Genomic DNA, 21,950 nt, shown 5'->3' with positions numbered 1-21,950 from the left:
AGAATTAAGATTTGTTAGAATTTTTGGGTTTATTGGTAAACTAAATGTTGGAAATATTAATTTTGTTGTTTTTATAACTTTTGGGGTCTTCATGGATCGAATGAAGTTTCATTAAAAAAAATAGTGATTTGAATATGATGAATGTGTGTTTGTGTTGTTATGCGGTCTAAATGTTTGAATTTTGGAATGTGTGATTTGAATAGTGATTTGTTAGAATTTTTGGGTTTATTGGCAAACTAAATGAATTTTTCTTTCATCCTTCTTGTATTTCCTGTAAATCTAGTTGCAGGGCATCTCATCTCGCTTTTTACTCTTTTTTATGTGTATGGAGAATTTTTATTGATGCCTTAAACAAGTCATTGATATAGTAATAGTCAACCATTTTTATTTGATGTATTTATCTTGTAAAGTCTGAAGGGAGTCCGTGCCAATGTCATTTGGAGGAACCTGGGAGCCTGCTGCTTATGGTGAACTTGTTTCAATTGGGGACTCACCTTGATGTCAACAAAAAAACTGAGTGCTGCTATAACAGTGGATGCTTTGACAAAGTAATGAAGCCACGAATTCTCGATAATTTGAGGCCCTGCCATGTCTCTCAAATAAGCATAGGGTTGCCTACAATTTTTGTAGAAATGATCAACTAAAAGTGGACTTCTCGTGTTTTCATTTTTAGTACTCATGTTTCACTCGTGATAGTTTAATTCATCGAAGAAAATGAGGTCGCTTTGGAGGCTTATAATTTTGAGATTTTTGAAGTTCTTGCAATGTTATAGAGATGATCAACTAAAAAAATAAACCTCATTTGTCTTCAATCTCTATCGTTTTACTATCTTCTAGTTTCATGCTTGTGATGAATTGATGTTGAGCGAGGGGATTACAACACTGCTTTATTGATTGATCAAATGACAAAAACCGCCACAACAAGGATAGACATTCATAACAACATTTCTCAAATAAAATTTATTTATTTGAAATTTTCCCATAACAAACATCAATTTATAACAAACTAAATGCAAATAGTAAATATATTAAATCAAATATCAGTGAAAAAAATTTAGTTTGCCAATAAACCGAAAAATTCTAACAACTCTTAATACGTATCATATCTTCTGCACAAATAAAATGAAATGACAAAGCACATCAAAGGGGGAACAAAAACAGAAGAAAAATCAAGAGAGGGAGAGAAAACATATAGCTTCCGGACGGTATGTAGATGAGGAGCGGTATGGAGATGAGGAGTGGCTTCAGACGGAGATGAGAAGCTTCGAAGAAGAACAAGAAGGAGGCGTTATGTCCAAGCTACAAACCTAAGTACCATCCTTCAAGCTCAAGATGACAAAAAACTACAACCAAGAACAAAAACAGAAGAAAAATCAAGAGATGGAGAGAAAACATACGACTTTTTCGGCTGGCACGATGAGTTTGGCGACAGTCTTCAAAGCCTCGGAGAGGATGGAGGAGGTATCGATCCTCTCCACACTCACATTCGTCGAGAGATCAAGCACAGTATGGAGATGAGGAGCAGCTTTGGAAGGAGATGAGAAGCTCAAGAAGAAAGAGGAGGCATTATGTCAAAGAAGGGGCTCAGCTTGGGAGTTTTTAATCCGAGGAGAGAAAATTGATGACATAGGTAACCATGTCATTCGCCCGTGATTTCGGCCAAGTAAATCGGCTCATATAGCATTTCTCTTTCAAAAAAGCCATTTGAATGTTCATGCAGAGTATCTATATAAATATGATGCTGGCACAATATATAAATAATAATTTTAATTGGGACATATATAAATAAATTATCTATTCATAAACTGAAAAGGGGCAGTGAGTACTCTCCGAAACCACCGAGGTTCTAATCAGAAATTTTGACCTTTTTAGGGTTCGATACGAAAATTGGATAACATTAACGGGTTCTGAATCCGAATCCGAATCCGATACGAGATCGGATCCGATACTGAGGATAATATCGCCGCCACCTGGCTCAGCTTGGGCTTCTCTCGCACACCGCCTCTTCTTCACCCTCGCATGGCGACAGCTGCTTCGACCTCGCTCCATGCCCTTCGCTCTCCGAGCTCGAGAGCGAATTCCGAGCTCTTTCATGGCGCCGGATTCCCTCTCCGATCTTTCATCCATGGATCAAAGCCCCTCTTCGCTGCTTCTTCGGTACGTTTCGCCTCTCAGCTTAGAAAGAAGTCGATCCGGCGATGCATCTCGGCCTCGGCTTCTACTAATGATTTTGAACACATCCCAAGAAAGTTTCGTGAAGAGAATCTCAAGGACGGATGTGAGTTTTCCCTTTTGCTCATTCTCGGAATTGCATGGATTGGCCTCAAAAAATTCAATTTTTATGGGGTTTGGTAATGTGTTTGCGTTGTGTTTGAGGCTTTTGATACTTTGATCTAGTGTATTTAGGGGGTTATGTTGATTTAATCATATGGGTCACTGAATTGGTTGATGATGTTGGAAGCGACGCGATTTAGTGTTGGTTTTATATTGAATTCTGTTTGCTTGCTTCTCTTGGATTATTTTAGGGTTGCTTTCAATTCTTGGTAGAAATATGTCGGAATTGTTGTTAAAGGATCATTTTTGACAATTGTGAGGAGTGCATTGAATTTTGTTGTTGAGATCAAATTCACTTGTGGTTTTCCATCTGTGATCCTTCTGTGTCTTTGTTTGTGGCAATGCACAGCTTCTGTTTACGTGCTAATTATTGAGAAACAGCTTGAGGTATGCAATCTAATCAATTGGAACGCAATGAATATGCACAGAAAGAGACAAACATAAATAGTGATCTCCGTGAAAATCCTCAAAATCATGGAAAAACCATGGAGGAAGAGAAGAACTTCATTGTGGTGGAAGCATTACTATGAAAGTATGAACACAAGACATTTCTCAAGTCTCTTTCATGTAAACAGAGAAAGATAGGTGGCATTTATATGCTCAAACCCTAACCCCAAAATTGAGCTCAAATTACATGAGTCAGGTTGCCCTGACAATTCAAGTCACACCCAACACTAAGGATTGACGGAATCAAATTTCTTCTAAAATTCAAGTTTTAGGAGAGTTAGTGATTAGTATGGTCGATATAGAGCAATTTTCTTATCTGTCACTCAGAGATGAAAAGTTTTAATTTTTTGGATGTTTACTTGCATATGTTGTCTAAATAGAAATGTTTACCTGTTGTATCATGAGGAATTTTGAGACTTTTGTTTCTTTGGCATGTTTTCAATTCCCTTGTACAGTAATAGGAATATTTGTGACGTTTGTCTAAATAGAAATGTTTACCTGTTGTTATCATTGAGGAATTTTGAGACTTTTGTTTCTTTGGCCTGCCTTCAATTCCATTTGGACAGTAATAGGAATGTTTGTGATATTCCACTTCCTAGTTGGCTGTCTGTTCATATTAATCAAATTCATAAAAACTTGTAATTGGAGACATCCAGTTAAAAGTCGAATTGTTGGAGGGAATACCATTTTAATTCAGTCCCACCTATATGATGAAATTTGACTACCAAGAATAAAGTGGCTTGCCTGAAACTACAATTTCTTTTATTCCTTTATTCCATTTTTTTTGTGCATGTTAGTTTCAACATAGAGTGTGAATTGTATCTGAAATGGTACTCATGCTTTGTATAATTGAGTTCCTGTTTATCATGCCTTATTCCTAAGTGGAATTGATCAAAAACTTTTCTAAAATTCTGTGGTTTATAATTTCCCAATTGCTGCAGTGATGGACAATTATAAAAATGCTCCCAGCTGCCTCTATGGTCTTTCTGCTTCACAAATGGATATGTTTATGACAGAGGATAACCCTTTCCGTCGTCAAGCTGACCAAGTCACTGAGGTCAAACCTATTTTCTCTTTTCTTTAACTATGTTTCATTTCAGCAATGGTTTTTTCATGAGATTTCACGGATCATTTTTTGTTGAACCTACATTGAACTTGTGGTGATGCAACTGATTATAATTGCAACTACACTAGTTAGTACCACAAATACTATGTGTTAACCTTCATAAAATTGAAAATGAGAGATGCTTCTGAGAACCTGGTGTTTTGTTGGAAACTATAAGTAGTTGAAATCTCCTTTGACCAAAATATATATATATATATATATGTTGAAATCTCAGAGTGTTTTAATTTGATCACAGGAGAGCATATCATCCACTAGGAATTATGTCGATAATGGGGGGATGTATAGCCTATCAGGTACAACTAATGCTTCATCAAAGTACAGTATGAGTGTAAGCATGTACCGTGGAGGAGCTCGGGGATATGGCAGGCCCAGAACTGCACCTCCAGACTTGCCATCTTTGCTCTTAGATGCTCGGATATGCTACTTAGGCATGCCTGTAAGACATTGCTTAAAATATCTAAAATCATATTTTGCAATCTGTACCAAGTTGAATTCTACAACTTATAATTTAAACTACCTTTTCATGCATAGTCTTTTAAAATAGCTTTGCTTCTTTGTTTTCAGATAGTTCCAGCTGTGACTGAGCTACTTGTTGCTCAGCTTATGTGGTTAGACTATGACAACCCATCAAAACCTATATATCTTTACATAAACTCATCTGGAACACAGGTACATTTAAACATTTCCTGTGAAAATTATCTTTCCGAAAGCAATCTGGAGTACCAATATTTTAATTTCATACATACTGATACTCTCGTGCAATTCTCCAGAATGAAAAGATGGAGACTGTTGGATCTGAAACTGAGGCATATGCCATTGCTGATACTTTAGCTGTAAGTATACCAATTTAGCACAATAAGTATTTTTTGAAAGTTCAGGAATTACAGTGATGATGTAGATTGCAGATATTACGTGTGAACTGTTTGTCATCTTACCATCTTGAAACTTATTACATTATCATCAGATCATGAAGAATTTTACTGTTTTCGCATATTCTATACCATCAAGTTTTAGATATTATTGCAGGGCTGTAGGGGAATGTGTTTTCTACACATTGATTTGAGTAATGGCATCTGGCAGGGCATAATAACCTTTTATTATTGTTTTTTAATTTGTTGACAGTACTGCAAATCCAAAATTTACACGGTGAACTGTGGCATGGCATATGGTCAAGCAGCAATGCTCTTATCCCTCGGTGCGAAGGGGTACCAGCGCTCTTCAGCCAAATGCATCAAGTATGCTTCCCTAGTCATCCCTGAACTTTTCTATGTTGAGTGCTAATTGGATAATTTTCTGGTATGCAGCTAAGCTATATCTACCAAAAGTAAATAGATCAAGTGGATCTGTTATTGATATGTGGATCAAGGTAAATTCCTATCTTCCCCTCCCTCCTTGCCTCCATCTAAACCCATGTACACATTGGTTAAAATTTACGGACCGGCTTGCTAATGGAAGGTCTGTGATATATCACTTAATCCAGGCTAAGGAGCTTGATGCAAACACCGACTACTACATTGAGTTGTTAGCCAAAGGAATCGGAAAGTCCAAGGAAGAAATTGCGAAAGACATCCAGCGTCCGAAATATTTTCAATCACAAGAAGCAATTGCATATGGAATAGCGGATAAGATCATTGACTCACGAGACGTTGCATATGAGAAACGAGTAAAACCTTATTGACCTGTCTTCCAAAAAATGCCCTTAAGGGCATCATATTAACTGCCATTTTCAATTTTTGCCAGGATTATGATGGGATGCTGGCTCAATCGAAAAACATGCGAAGGCAAGCTGGAGGCGGCACCCAAGCAGCTCCATCTGGATTTAGATAGGCACAGGTACAGTTTCAGCTTCAGCTTTCTGCATTATATTCAGCAAAAAGCCCGTAAATATTGATTTGTTTCAATTATGTTTCAGGAGTGAAATGCCCAAATAGAATTCAGCCATTGGCACTGTGTTAATATGTTTATCAATCAAGCTAAAGTAGAAGAATGAAGATCATTCTGGTACTTATGAGCTTTTTCTAAATACTTTCATAATGTTATTACACTGGATCTAGATGTTGAAAGAACAGCCATGTTAAATACAATGCAAGATTTTGAATTTCCTAAACTGCTGGGTCTGAACAATGTCTAGGTGCATGTGCATGAATGCAGCAACTATTCCTGAAAAAATTATTTCTGCATTTTAATACTGTGTTTGGGCGATTGTGTGATAGGAATACAAATTATTTCCTATTTTGCCTTTATTATATATCTTTTCCTTTGTGTTTCAAAATTCAACAAATAAGGAATGGGTTGGTTTTTTTTTTTTCAATAAAATTTTGAATTCTACGTTTGCGTATCCTTTTGAGTGCTGTAGTCCTTTTGCATAAAACAAAGGCACTTCTTTTTCATTTCTCCTTAATCCCTTCAAGTTCAACACACAACAAAGTACATATATTTATTCACAGAACTTTTGTTTGTTTTTGAGGGCTTTCCTGCATATTACCTTAGTCAAATTTTTTAATGAAATACCACAATTATCTGCATATTATTATTATTATTATTTGATAAAATGAGTACTGACATGGAGTTAATACTTCAATGCACTTGAGCCTGAACCTGAACTGTTCGGACATAAATCTGCATTTTTTTAGTGGTAATATTTTTACATGTCTTAAATAGTTTATTTTTTTTATTAAATGATCTATGAATTTTCAGAAAAAAATTAAGAAAATCCAAGGACTTATGATGACCTTTTCAATTTAAACCCAAAGTCCAGCACGTAAAAACAAACACGCACTAACAATACAAACAACAACGGTCAAGAGACATTCCTCAAAATCTAACCCTAAAAACTCTCCTCTCCAAAGAGAAAACAAAGGACCATCTCTTATTATAATCCGGACTTCTCTCCATTGGAAGGTGTAGGAACACTACCTTCATCCTCTTAACTCCTCCCCCTCCCTCCTCTTTATTTACACCTTCTCCTTCACTTACTCATGATTCCCCCATCTTTAACTACTCCTCCCTCTCCATTCTCCCATAAATCCTTACCATGATCCCAACTCACTGATCTTTCTTCTCCACTTGCTTTAGGGTTTGGTCTGGCTGAGGCTCTACTTACATTATTCCTCACCTCCATTCATCTCTCCACCCCAGACCTTCCCTCCCAAACCAATTCAAATACTTATTTTGGGGTCACTAATAACAAGTATTAAAGACATACAAAAAAGTGATCAAATAAAACAAGTTATATACCACCAACAAGAAAACATACAAGAAGAAGAAGAAGTTTTGTTGTTTAAATGGAGGACATTCATACTGCTTGTAGCTTCTTCTCTTACTTATTCTTCCTCTTCCTCACTTGCGCCGCCTTATCGGAAGCTAACATTGCCGACTTCGATGAGACATGGCAAAAACGTGCCGAGATAGCTAAGGCCAACGCTCAAGCCGCCTTCGTCCCCGACCCTGAGTCCATCACCAACAGTTTCAATGCTGATGTTCAAAAGTTCGATCTCGGATTTTCTGAGTTAATGGAATTATTTATTATTGTCAATTTACAATATTTCTCCTTTGTGCAGTGACATGGAAGGTAATAGCACTCGGAGGATTCTCAAGAGGAAGTACCGAAAAGGCGGACCATGCCGAGCAACAAACCCAATTGATCGGTGCTGGAGGTGCCGGAAAAATTGGCACCGTCATCGGAAAAACTCTAGCCTTGTGTGCAAAAAGGTTTCGGACATAAAACCACTGGTGGACTCCGGGGTGCCTACTATGTCGTCACTGACGCCTCCGATGATGACCTTGTGAACCCCAAGAAAGGCACTCTCCGGCATGCAGTGATCCAAGAAAAGCCTCTTTGGATTGTGTTTAAAAGAGACATGGTAATTAGGCTGACTGAAGAGCTCATAATTAATGGTCATAAGACGATCGACGGCCGTGGAGTGCAAGTGCACATTGCCGGGGGTGCTGGATTCACCATCCAGTTTGTTCAGAATGTGATTATTCACAATCTTCATATTCATGATATCAAGGCAGGCAATGGAGGCATGATTAGGGATTCAACCACTCATTATGGTTTGAGAACCAGGAGTGATGGTGATGGGATTTCCATTTATGGAGCTTCCAATGTTTGGATTGATCATGTTTCAATGTATAATTGCATGGATGGACTCATTGATGCTATTCAGGGTTCAACGGCCATCACCATTTCCAACAGCCATTTCACTAGACACAATGACGTATAAGTCTCTTCCTTTTTTTTCTACGTGCATGCATGCATGCATGCACACAATTTGAGTCACGTACTAATATTTGGTTTAAATGATGTTGTAGGTGATGCTGTTTGGAGCTAGTGATGCATATGCAGATGATGCAATCATGCAAATCACTGTGGCTTTTAATCACTTTGGAAAAGGCCTGGTTCAAAGAATGCCAAGGTTAACAAATAATTATCTCTTAACTAAGATACAATTAATCAGAGACTATTTGATGCTGATATATTCAATTTTGTGTTAAAATTAGGGTTCGATGGGGATTTGTACATGTTGTTAATAATGACTACACACATTGGTTGATGTATGCTGTTGGTGGTAGCCAACATCCAACTATCATTAGTCAAGGGAATCGGTATATTGCTCCTCCCAATCCTAATGCGAAAGAGGTATGATCGAGTAACTAATAGTCTCACATCAGTTAATTAAATAAATGTTGACATATGAAAGTAAGGTTGAGAATTGAATTTAGGTGACGAAAAGAGATTATGCGCCGGAGTCGGTGTGGAAATCATGGGTGTGGAAGTCAGAGGGCGATGAGTTGAGGAACGGAGCATTTTTCCGGCAATCAGGGCCGGCGAACACAAGACATTTTAGTAAGAAAGATATGATAAAGGCCAAGCCAGGGAGCTTTGTTAAGAGGCTTGTTAGATACTCCGGAACTCTACCGTGCAAGCCTAACAAACCATGTTGATCAAAGAGGTCTACTAGCGGGGCGGATTGAAAAAGGATGGGGAGTATTTTGAGTAGCAATATTGGTTGTCATTATAGTTTCATTTTGATTTGAGTGTTTTAGTCACATTTGCACTTGAAATTTTTTTTTTCTTTTTTGTTACTCATTTTGCTCTGTGTAAACATTTATGTTTTGGCCATTTGATATTGGTCTTTTGACAAACTATTTAATAGGCCAATGTTTCTGTACACAAGGTTGAAGAGATATTCATTGATTGATTTTCTTCTTTGTTTTGGAAGAATTCAATGAAGTTATTGGTTTTTTATATATATAAAAAACCAACAAAGCTAATTAATTAAGTAAAACAAAAGTTAAGCAAAACAATTAAGTTGGTAGGCCACAATCATGTGTAGCAGCTCGTAATCACAGGGGAGATGAAATCTCTTGTGGAATAGAATACGTAATTCCAAAAGTTTGACAATGATGGTTTGCTAAAGCACCGACCAAACAATTTAGCTCAAAAGGTACACATTTAAACTTCACAAATGGGTTGCGCTTGTAGATACGCGCTCGAAAAATATTCGCTTTTAATCCGCTTTTAATAGTATGAGATTAAGATCTGAAAAATCTTTGTAATCCGCTTCAATTGAAAGGGAATTAGAAACATATTTTCAAAAATTTATATTTTATTTAAATATTATTAAATATTAAAAATATCCGTTTCTAATATATTGCTTAATGAAGAGGACTAAAAAGCAGATTTAAAAATTTATATTTTTATTTAAATATTATTAAATATTTAAAAATACATGTTTCTACTCCGCTTTTTATGGAAAGAAATTAGAAAACGATTTAAAAATTTTATATTTTATTTAAATATTATTAAATATTCGAAAATATCTATTTCAATTTGTTCCTAATGGAAATGGACTAGAAATTGATTAAAAAAATAAATATTTTTATTTAAATATTATTAAATATTATAAAAAGTCCGTTTCTAATTGAAAGGACTAGAAAGCGGATTAAAAAAATTAATATTTTATTAAAATATTATTAAATGGGTATAATACCATAATTGATCCATGTACTTTTCTCTCTTCTCTTTTGGTCCCTCTACTCGAAAACGCCTCGACTAGTCCCTCTACTTTTGAAATGTGCCCACTTTAGCTAGAAACGCTCCCAACTACTCCTCAAGGAAGAGAGAAAACACTACAACAAATTTGTCAATTATCGATATATGCAATAATGCTCATAAAATAATATATTTTTGTCACTAAAAATATTTTGTGACGCTTTGTTGCGCCACCACATTTCGTCGCCTTTCTGCTCGCTACAAGCGGTTAATGTGACGATTTATATGCTCTCACACAATAATACCTTTTATGTGACAAAATTATCATATTTTACTTTATTTTTATAATTATTAATGACATGCATTTTTATCACTAAATATTAGTGCCAAAACCTGGCTATAAATGTTATGAATTATCACTAAATATGAGGTAAGTTTTATCATCTGTGACATTCCATTAATTTTCAAATAATAAATAACAAAAATATTTGTTACCCTTTTAAATAGAAACGTCACTATATATTGTTAAAAAATGTAATATTTAGTGACAAAAAGTCTTTTTCGGGATAATGAAAAAATGCAGTCACTAATGAAAAATATTTTTCGCTATTAAATACATTGATCATTTAATTAAGATGACAAAAATATAGATGTCACGACAAAATTAATACTTTGTGACATGCATAATTGTTAAAAAAATATACCATAAATTAATTTTTTTGTAATGTCACAATTAATTGAATATTATATAATTTGTAATATTTTTATAATGTCACAATCAATCATGTTTTTATGATGTATTTGTAATTTGTGACATATTTTAGTGAATATTTTTTAATAAATTATATAAATTATCAAAAATTTAATTTTTGATAATATATCATAAATAATATTAAATCAATATTATTATTGCAAAAAGAAAAACAACACAATTATCATAATTTATAGTTAACCTTATGGACTAACAAATTTCAATTTCGTAAAATTTCAATAACATTAAAAACTTATAATCTTAAGTAAATCATATCAAAATAGATAACTGTTCTTCATGCAACTCTTGTGTCATTCGCGTTTATGGCGTTTTGTTGATGGAGAGCTTGCCTCATTAAAACCTGAAATAAATATTTTTAAAATAATAAATATAATTTATAAGAAGAGTAAATTAACAAAAGTAAAGTTCAAAATATAATTATATATACATATACATATATAATATGCATCCAAAAATTAATAATAAAGCACAATAGATAGTCATAACAAAACTTAATTGATTAATGACAAACTTCAACAATTTAAAGTGCTAATAAAACAACTATAGAAATTATAACAATAATTCCATTATAAAATAATGATAATTAAAAATACATAAATTAATAAAAAACACAAGAATCAATATTGTTAGCAAACCTTTGAAAGAAAAACTTTAATCTAATGATTGTAGCTGATGTCAATCTCTTTCCCATTTAAATATTCCCTTCTCCAATGTAACCATCATCACTACAAAAACCCATAAAATTAGAAGCAAATCAAAACAATTATAAAAATTTATGAACTAAGTGCATTGGAACACTAATACAAATACTTAAAGATTCATGAGATCTTTGATGAAGTAGGAACTTACATAAGCATTATAAAAATCAAGAACTAAAAAGTCGAAAGCGTGTGCCTTAAGATGGATGTAACAATAAAATATAGATCATGTAGATAGATATCGAGAAAGAGAAATATAATGTACCTCGGCAATGATGAGAGAGAAAGAAAGATTAAGAAAGAATAGAAATTGAGATAGAGATTTATATAGAATTTTGTTTTTAAATTTTTATAAAATTTAAACTAAATTTAGATAAATTAAAATTATTTAGAAATTTGTATATGATATATCTTTTTATTGAATGAAAAATCGTTTCAAAGTCTATATAAAAACTAAAATATTTTTATTTTTATAATTAAATTGAAATAAATTTTAAAAAATTAAATTCAAACTAAATTTAGATAAATTAAAATTATTTAAAAATTTTTATAGGATATATCTTTTTATTGAATGAAAATCTTTTCAAATTCTATATAAAAACTAACATATTTTTATATTTTTAATTAAATCTGCAATAATTTTTTTAAAAATGTTATTAACAAATTTAAACCAATGAAAACTTGAATTTTAAATTACTGTTTAAATATATTTCCCTAATAATAAAATTTTTAACAAATTTAAACCAATGAAATTTGAATTTTAAATTAGTACGTAGTTATAAAAACTTCTTTAATATCTATATAAAATTACTTCAATAAAATAAAGGCCTTTTATAATTTAGTCCTTATTAATAAAATAAATTATAATATATATGAAGGTGTTAATATAAATATCTCTAATAAAAATCTTTAAAATATTCGAAAAGAGATAAAGAGAGTCATTTGAATAAAAATAAATAATTTAAAAATAAATCAATATGAAATAAAAACTAATATGGGGATGCTACAAACCCCTATCTTCACAATGAAAATAAACAATGTATAAATTGATAAATATAGTTTAAAAATTATATTTTTAGGAAAAATATTTGCAGCTAATCCCCTTGCCCCTAGGTATTAAATTGGCTTATATAACATGAAAAATTTATATTCTTTTTGCAAAATATATATTGTTTTGCTTTTCTCAAGTACTTGCAAAAAGCTATTTATATTGTGTAAAAATATATGATTTTAGAAAAATATTTGGAAAAGTCTATTATTTGCTTTATATCTCGATAAAGTTGGTAGCATGATAGTGAAAAATTATATTTTATAAAAATATTTACAAAAAGAAAATTTGTTGTTTGGTTTATTAACATTTTGCGTGACTCCACCTAAAAAAATTTATTGTTATGTCCTTACTCATATCTATGTCAATTTTATGCAAATAACTTTGTTATATTTTTCCGAAATTAATTGTAAAGCATAAAAAGAATGCTTATGTCATTTAGTATTTTTATATTTCAATATTTAACATTTGACTATGGATATTAGTGAGAGATGATTAATGTCATTAAATTTGGTAACAAATAGTGACATTATCCAATATCATCAAGTAATGCGATATTTATTTGTGACAATATTATAATGTCATTATTACTTATATTTTGGTGACGAACCTATGTGTCACAAAAATAAATTAAGATACATATTCAAATTGTCATTGATAATGTATGTTAATATTAGTAACATTATTTAAATTTAGTTTAAAAACAAGAAATTTTAAAATTTGTCACGAAAAAATATTATATTAATGGCGTACTATATTTGTTACTTTAATATTTAAACCGTCACTAAAAGACGAGTGCATTTAGAGCTAATCCTTTAGACAATATCATGTGACAATTCAAAGTATTGTCACATAAAAATTATCAAACAAAGTGTAAAATGAGTGACTAAATAATGATTTCGTCACGTTATGTATTTATTTTGTGACAAAAAACCAATATGTCAAAATTAAAATTGTCACTAATCATCAATTTTGTCTGAGTGAAAGTACATGTGACTATTTTTTGATGATTATACTCTATTAAATATTATAAAAATGTCCTGCTTTCTACTATGTTTCTACTTGAAAATGAACTAGAAATGGATTTTAAAAATTTATATTTTTATTTAAATATTATTAAATATTAGAAAATATCCGCTTTATACCAATGTTTTTAAAACCGACCAGCTTTGTCGACTCGGGTTAGGCAAACGGTTCACTATCCAACCGGTTTAATTAAAGTCACAAAGTGTCAACTCTACATAAAATTGAATTTTTCAAAGTACAAATATACAAGGATATAATCATATAACAAATATTCAAAAATAAATAATTAAATAAAATATAAGTATTCAACAACAACAACAAAAATAATAATAAAAAATGAGGAATAAAATAAAATACAACTATATAATATCTTTCTTTTTGTTTTTTGGAATGGGTTTAACTTTAAAAATTTAAAATAAATAAACCAACCGGCTGGTCCGGTCCAGTTACTTGGTGTTTTGTGTAACTAATCGGACTCGATTTATCTAGTCTGCTCCCGATTGAGCTGATTGAACCTAGCCGGTCTCGTCCGATTTTTATAACATTGGTTTATACTCTTTTTCTAATTGAAAGGAACTAGAAACGGATTAAAAAAATTAATATTTTTATTAAAATATTATTAAATATTATAAAATGTCTGTTTTAATCTGTTTCTACTAGAAACGGATTTAAAAATTTATATTTTATTTAAATATTATTAAATATTAGAAAATATCCGTTTTTAATTTATTTTTAATAGAAAGCGACCAGAAATGGATTAAAAAATATTTTATTTATTTTTAATATAACTTTTTGGTGAAAATTTAATTTTTTAAAAATCTCATAATATAATTAAATAATATTTTTGTTAGTGATTTAAGAAGAGGTGGTTAAATTATATAAATCCTAACAAGTTAAACTTCATTAGAAATTAGAATGAACAGAGGCTTCTAACCAGAGATATTAGATACTAAAATCCTAACACTAATCACTACATTTTTTTTTGTTTCAATTTTATTTTTTCATCACAAACAAACACACATTATTAAACATATCCAGATTCAGTCAGCAATTCTTCTCGGCTGAGATCAAGCCCCGCCATCTCGTGCTCCAACCCTAGCAAATCCTCCAACCTAGCGATCCTATCTCTCAGCGCCTCCTTTGGTGTTACTGTTACTGGCGAAGCCACGGCCAGAACTGACGACGACGTCCCCGCACGGGCTTCTTCTCGATCGGGGCTTCCCATCGCCGACAAGTGCGTAGCCCTTCGCCAAGAGAACGCCGAGCTCCACGTCACTAAGAATGGCCTCGCTAAACACCTTTCCAAAATCCACAACGGCCGAGCCATCAGGTGACAGCCTTTTAATATGCTTGCATGATCTCCACTACCATGATCCGGATTGCATCCTATTATATTTGAAATTCAAACATGGTGTTTTTCATTGGTAGGACCCGTCAAGAGGCGGAAGAGGAAGGAGCAACAGAGAAAGGAGCTTGCTGCCAGTGTTTCGGGTAGAGACCTCGATTCCAGATTCGATCTTTTGCACGCTTGGATGTCGATGACTACCTCTCAATTTGATCTCTTGTTCCTCATTAGCTCTGATGTTCTAACTATGTTGATTTTGGATTTTTAACCTTTAATTCATGATTTATATGCAATTTAATCTATTTCTATTCAATGATTTTGTTCTTTGAGTACATAATGTTGTGATTGTGTTTTTCAATGAAAAAGATCGCTCTTTTTGTTTGCTATGCTTTATCTTGTTAGTTATTGGGAGAGAGACATTGGGAATAACTCAACATGATTACAACCCTACGCTTTATTAGCTAATACTTAGTTCACGCTTATATCTCTCGGAATAATGGGAATGCCATTCATTTTGGTTCACATGTTTTCCATTAAAAAACAAGTTGAAATATGTGTTGTAGGCTTTTATATTTTCATGCCTTCATTGTTGGGATGTCCCCATGCATGGGGTGGTGGTGTATATAGCATGCAATGTAGACATAGTGTTCTACAGAGGCATGGTCCATGGAGAGATTTCATTCTATTCCATCAATTGAAGAATTGCAGTGTCCTTCACCCACTTGCTTCCCTTTTTGTCATGAGCCATGCCCCTATTGTGGTGTTTAAATGTCAAGAAGATTTGACCATGAGCATATAACCATTAGAAGAGGCGAGCTGACAGATAGCTTGTTTTATATATACTAATAGACTAATAGTCTACTACTCCCACCACCACCAATTACCAATACAAAACCATGCTAATGTGCTCAGTCTAAATATTTGTTTATAATTTATTCATCTTGCCTGAATTTGTTACATCATATCCACACAAAAAAGAACAACAAATTACATATGTATATGCAAGGTCAATGATCATCTATATACAGAGCATAATTTGGCTAATGATTTCAATAGGATGAAATCATGATGGCAAAGATAATAACAAGATTTTAACACAAATATACAAGACTTTCACTCTTTCTCTCTCAATCTCTTTTGGCGGGGTTGTTGCTCATGTTGTTGTTGTTGTAGCCTAACTAAGTAATAGAGTTGGAACTTTTATATATCTCATCTACATGGGCTGTGGACACATAGACTACATTTGTTAACGCACTATGCATCCTTTTGCAGAACAAGTACTCAAAGACCCTAATCACCAGCCACACTGAAACACAAGCACATGTCCTAGTACTGTGATATAATGCCCTCATATGGAATTTTTATGTGTTATTTATCAATATCTTGTTTTGATTTATGTATTTTAGTGTTAACCTAATCCATCCATGTCTCAAAGTCACATCTTTGTGGATTTTGTGTGTGAATTGAATCACTTGAAATAATGAAATTGGTCCCTTTTCTTTAAATGTTGTCCTGTGAAATGAAAGAAAGAGTATTGAAAAAGGATCCCTGTTTCATACATAAATCAACTTGTAAGAATTGAAAAGAGATTACGAGATAAAATTAAAATAATGGAAAAAATAAATAAAAAATAACTTATTCCATATATATCCAACTTTCACTTGAAGCACCATTAGCAAATCTTGGGTCAAGGCAAAGGGTGTTAGCGTAGGTCAAGCAACTGATTTTCAAATACCATTCAATATATTTAATATACACTATAAACCTAAGTTAACTTGCTTGATAGTCACCACTCATTGTTGATGCAACTCTTTTTCTCTTTTATACTCCTATATTTGGAAATCTTTTCTGATTCAATCACTGGCTACCATTTATTTATTCCTCAATACACAGCACAACAACATCTTGGTTGGTGGAAAAAATAATATTAAGGTTGTATTTGAATGAAACCTACTCAAAAGAATGATCTTGGATTCTTCTTGAGCCTTTTGATTAAGATAGAGTGCAATAGTAATAAAAAAGAACTTACTAGTATGTTGCTCCTTGTGATACCAACCACTTATTATTAGTCTTTAATTTTTGTTGCATATTGCAGAAATTGGTGGTGAAGGTTGTTTCTCTTTCAATTGCATGTGATTGTGCGAGTGGAGGTGTTCGTGACTGTGATTGTAAAATATCTTATCCAATTCCATCATTGTGTCAATTTCTGTTTCTTGTAAAATATAGGTTGTTTTCTTGTTCAAAGAAAGAAGGCATTGTTAATTTGATTAGCCTATGACCCTGATTAGGTAAACTTTCCCTAAATTCATCTCTATCTGTGCACTTGAAAGTTGATTATTTATTTAGTAACATGATCCCTCCCTAAATATCCCATGTATCTGGACTTATGCCCTTGAATTTTAGTATATGTTCGAGATTGTTAGAAAAAGTAACATATATGCGTGAAGTGGCTCGATATGTTGCATCTATAATGGTGAAAAGCCCACATTTTTAGCTTTTAATAATGCATCTTTGTAGTGCTAACATGATTGCAAAATTGCCAAAATATTAATGTTTTATGAAACTGAGCATATATATCTTGTATGGGAAAACCTTTCCTATGTTTTGGATACTGCAAACTGTATCATACTTGGACTAGTTAAACTACGGAAATACCATCAAGAGAATTCTGATAGCTTTCATGACGTAACTTCAAATAGCAATGTGAAAGGAAGTTATGTGGTAAGGAGTTTAATTCCGCCTCCTCATTTGATTCCTAAAATTTTTCAATTAAAAATTTGACGCTTTGCTAGTCACTACCTAGGGAACAAGATTCATTGTTCAAGAGTCAACTATAGATGCTTCTATTTTCAAGAAGAGAAGAGAACATTATGTGGTGTTAAAAGTTTTTATACTCCGCCATAAGACCAAAGCTACTTTGTGGTTCTCTATATGGTGCACTCGATCCTAACGGCACATTTTGGCTTAATGCAAAGAATATTTTATACAAATAAATATTGGCAACAACCGTGTATTAAGGTGAAGAGAATTATTTATGGAAATTTTGAGAGTCTTGTTTTTATCATTTTAGAGAAAATACTTGGTGGATTTTGGAAACACGTAAGCAGTGGAGTATTGTGGCTATGGTCATATTTGATATAATTCATTGTAGCTGAGTGCTAGTAGTCATCTTACCACTTTTAATGATTGGTTAATATTATTAGGAATTAATTTCTTTTGTATGGTATATATATTGTAAACAAAACCTATATATATATAGGATCTAACATCATATTTTGAATTTAGGGATTTGATATCTCTATTTATTCTTATCCCTGTCTGCACTTTGTTCATGCCATTATATTTAAAATTTAGGATAAGGAGCATTCTATTTATTTGGGAATTAAGCGACTTAAGCTGGTGATGAGAGAGGTTGATGGCTCCTGAGGCCTTCTTGGGAAAGATTTTACATATCACTTTGAACACCATTCTCCAAAGATTGGCAAGCATTATCCCGGGTAAGAAGTCTTCGCTTTATGATTGTTCCTGCCTCCTTGTTTGGACATTTTCGCACTCTCTCTCAGATCCTCATGTTGAATCTTTGTTTTATGCTCCTCACTTAAAAGAGGAAATTTCACAATCATGGAAATGAAATTAAAAAAATTGTAAATTCTGCATGTTGATGCAACATATTCCAACCTTGAAAATTATGTTGGAGTTGCCTCAATGACATCAACTATTTTTAAACTCCTAGATATCATGGAAAGTAAATATTTAATCATAAACCATAAAAAAGGGGTTGATATTAAATATTTCTTTAATGACTTGGCAAACTATAACATAAGCTAACGTAGATGAAATATCTAATTCGGTATTTAATTTTATGAATTTTTTAAAAAATAAAATTTTCCACTAATAACCAGTGAGAGTATTGTTTAACATTCAAAATAAATAATATATATATATATATATAGGAAGAAAAAAAAAGCTGGTGACTTTTGGCATGTGGGATGGGTTCAAAATAATATATTAGTTTTGGAGTTAATTATTGTGATAGGTGGACATGATTAAGAATGGTGGACCTTCTAATTAGTGATTTTTAAAAGAGGACAAAATCATCTTTGTTTTGATATGCTCTATTGAATGTGAACTTTTTTTTTTTTTTTTTTTTTTTGATTTGAATGTGAATTGGTTCACATTTCTTTTTTGTTTAAGTAATTTGACATTGAACACGGGAACATATAGCTTTGATGCAAACATAGTAATGTCTTTTATCTTTATTTTGCTTTCATCAATGGTAAATTACATGATGTATTTCTTAAAAGGATCTTGTTAAGAAACTATTGCACAAGTGAACTTGTAATCATACGAATTATAGATGCTTGAAATAGTTGTCCTAATTTAAGGGCTTATGATATAATGAGTGTGTTGACTGATTTTATCTTTTTAACACAGAGCTATTAGTAACATGGATATAAATAGGAGTTGGATGTATACTAGGCTTAAGGATGGACTTTTGAATCCCAATTTCTTGGGAGGAATAAATGAGTTCATCGATTTTGCAAAAATGCAACCAGAGCGTATGGATGGTATCAAAATTAAGTGGCCATGTAATCATCGCAAGTGCCAAAATTGAGCTTTTCACATGGAAGAGACCGTTAGATATCATCTTATGAAGTATTGATTTGTACCGTACTACAATTAGTGGGTTCTCCATGGAGAACCTTCTATGCCTAATAGTAATACTCATGGACAAGATGTGGAATATGAATCAGTTTTGGGCAATGAACAACCATCGCATAATATATGCCAACGAATAGTCATGGACTTGCAGGTCCTGATTTCTCTCATACTAATACGGAGGAACCTCCAAATGCAACGGCTCAAAAATTGTTTAAAATGCTAAGAGCTACTAATCATGAGGCATGGCTAGGTTGTGAAAATCATTCACAATTATTGGTTATTGCAAGAATGTTAAACATGAAAGGGAAACATCATTTGACAGAGAGATGCTTTGATAACTTTTGCCATTTTTTGAAAGAATTATAACCGACTGTTAATGTAATGTCAGATAACTTCTACAGCACAAAGAAGTTAGTTCAAGGATTGGGTCTACCGGTTGAGAAGATTCATTGTTGTTCTAATGGGTGCATGATATACTAGGGAGAAGACATTGAATTAATGAGTTGTAAACTTTGTGTGTTTCCTAGATTTAAGTAGCGAAGAGTTAGTTCATCCAAAAATTAAAAAAAAAATCCCATACAAGAAGATGTATTACTTTTCTTTAATCGCAAGGCTACAAAGATTGTATGCATCAAATGCGACAGCAAAAGAAATGAGATGGCATGTAAAACATGAGTCAAAAGAAGGGGTTATGTGTCATTGTTCTGATAGCCCTGCATGGAAGCATTTCAATAGTACCCATCCTTCATTTGCATCAGAAAATCGAAAGGTAAGATTGGGATTGTATACTGATGGATTCCAACCTTTAGGGTAGTTAGGTCAACAATATTCTTCTTGGTCAGTAATACTCACTTTGTACAATTTACCCCTTTCTATATGTATGAAAGAGGAGTATATGTTTTTTACTATAATAGTTCCTGGCCCTATAAATCCGAAGGATATGTTGGATGTGTATTTGCAACCCCTAATTGTAGAATTGAAGCATTTGTGGGAAGTTGGTGTTGAGACATATGATGCATCAAAGAAAAATAATTTTCAAATGCGCATACTTCCCCATGTGACCATAAGTGATTTTTCAAAGATATTCACTGTTGTCCGGGTGTGGAGCAATCGCAGGTGGGACTCATTTGTCCTCAGACATAAACAAGATTCATTGCATCTCACCTAACAAAACGTGGGAAACAATCTTGGTTTGATAATCACCATAAGTTTTTGCCTCATAATCATCCGTTCAGAAGAAACAAAACAGTTTTCCAGAAATATAGACGATTAACAGAGATAAAGATATTCCACTATTCCATCACGATTGATGGGATCACGAAAGAAATGGAAGATTTGGGCCTAAGGAGTGTTGTAGATTCTAGTGCACGTGAGATTAATAGCCGCATTGTTAGGATCAATGGTTGGAGGATATAGAGCATTTTTGGGAGTTACCTTTGATTAATGGACAAATCTCATTCTATACAATCTTGATGTTATGGACATTATATATATATTTGACGTATATATTCAATATTGTTATGGAATGTGGAAGGAAGGACTAAAAGATAATACTAAATTTAGGAAGATTTGAAGGGAATTCCTTGTTGTATCGACATGCCTTTAGCAAAAGGTGATGCTAACGGGAAAATATGCTGAAAGCATGCTACACTCTTGTAAGAAATCAAAATTTATAGCTTCTGTGAGATGTGGCTTCCCAATCTTAAATTCCTGGATGGATATGCCTATGTCGAACAGGCCGGCATGTGTCGACATGGGGAAAAGTTAAAGCTTTTTGGTATCATGAAAAGCCATGATTGCATGTCTTTCGATGCGGATGTTACTCTTAATAGCATTGCGAATTGCTCAGCCAGTGCTTCATGGAGCAGGACAGATGATGAGATGAATGCTTCCTTAGAGAGCCCACTTCTATCTATACTCCAAGAAGAAAAACATGTTAAGGCTTAATGAAGAAATTCCTTTAATTATCTATAAATCTAGAGTGTATATTTTCAAGCTATTCAATCGAGCATCTTTTCAAACTGCATTTGGCTTATGAAGCATAGATTGCGGTCCTATAGATATCGATGGATGTATCCATTTGAGAGGTAAAACTTTAAATTGTTGTTGTACACTCTCTACTTGATTCATATCAATTGACTCATTAATTATTTATTTAAATTTGTAGATGTCTCAGAAAGTGAAAAGAAAGTGAGAAATAAGTAAGAGTTGAAGGCCCATCCGCAATGCCTACTTAGTTGAGGTAAGTAACATCATTTTACTGGGACATTATTTTCTGAACCACATGTAGAGAAAAAGGCATCGTAAAAAGCACCCAGTAATGATGATGGTGGAGAAGATGCAAAAGAATATTTTAGCAACTTATCAATTTTCACACGTCCCGGTAGAACATTGGGAAAAAGAAAAAATAAATATCTTAATGAAGATGAATATTCAAGTACAAAATGTACATCTTATTAAAATTGTCCGAAGTGTTAAACTCATTCACTAAGTA

General features: G+C 32.8%; 1 protein-coding gene and 1 pseudogene across 1 annotated transcript; both read left to right on the top strand.

Moving 5' to 3' along the window:
- The first annotated feature begins 1,970 nt into the window (after positions 1-1,970).
- Positions 1,971-6,014, top strand: LOC120262342 (ATP-dependent Clp protease proteolytic subunit-related protein 1, chloroplastic-like). Its single transcript, XM_039270439.1, is given in 11 exon segments — positions 1,971-2,278; positions 3,723-3,838; positions 4,143-4,343; positions 4,472-4,576; positions 4,678-4,740; positions 5,030-5,119; positions 5,121-5,142; positions 5,212-5,273; positions 5,388-5,570; positions 5,648-5,740; positions 5,820-6,014. Coding segments are annotated over 10 exon segments (1,188 nt in total). The 5' UTR covers positions 1,971-2,019; the 3' UTR covers positions 5,735-5,740; positions 5,820-6,014.
- A 1,177-nt stretch (positions 6,015-7,191) lies between these two features.
- On the top strand, positions 7,192-8,854 carry LOC120260075 (annotated as a pseudogene).
- The last annotated feature ends 13,096 nt before the right edge of the window (positions 8,855-21,950 follow it).

Source organism: Dioscorea cayenensis, chromosome 5 (assembly GCF_009730915.1).
Source record: "Dioscorea cayenensis subsp. rotundata cultivar TDr96_F1 chromosome 5, TDr96_F1_v2_PseudoChromosome.rev07_lg8_w22 25.fasta, whole genome shotgun sequence".
NCBI classification, from domain to species: Eukaryota; Viridiplantae; Streptophyta; class Magnoliopsida; order Dioscoreales; family Dioscoreaceae; genus Dioscorea; species Dioscorea cayenensis.
This window is presented reverse-complemented; position numbering and strand designations above follow the sequence as displayed.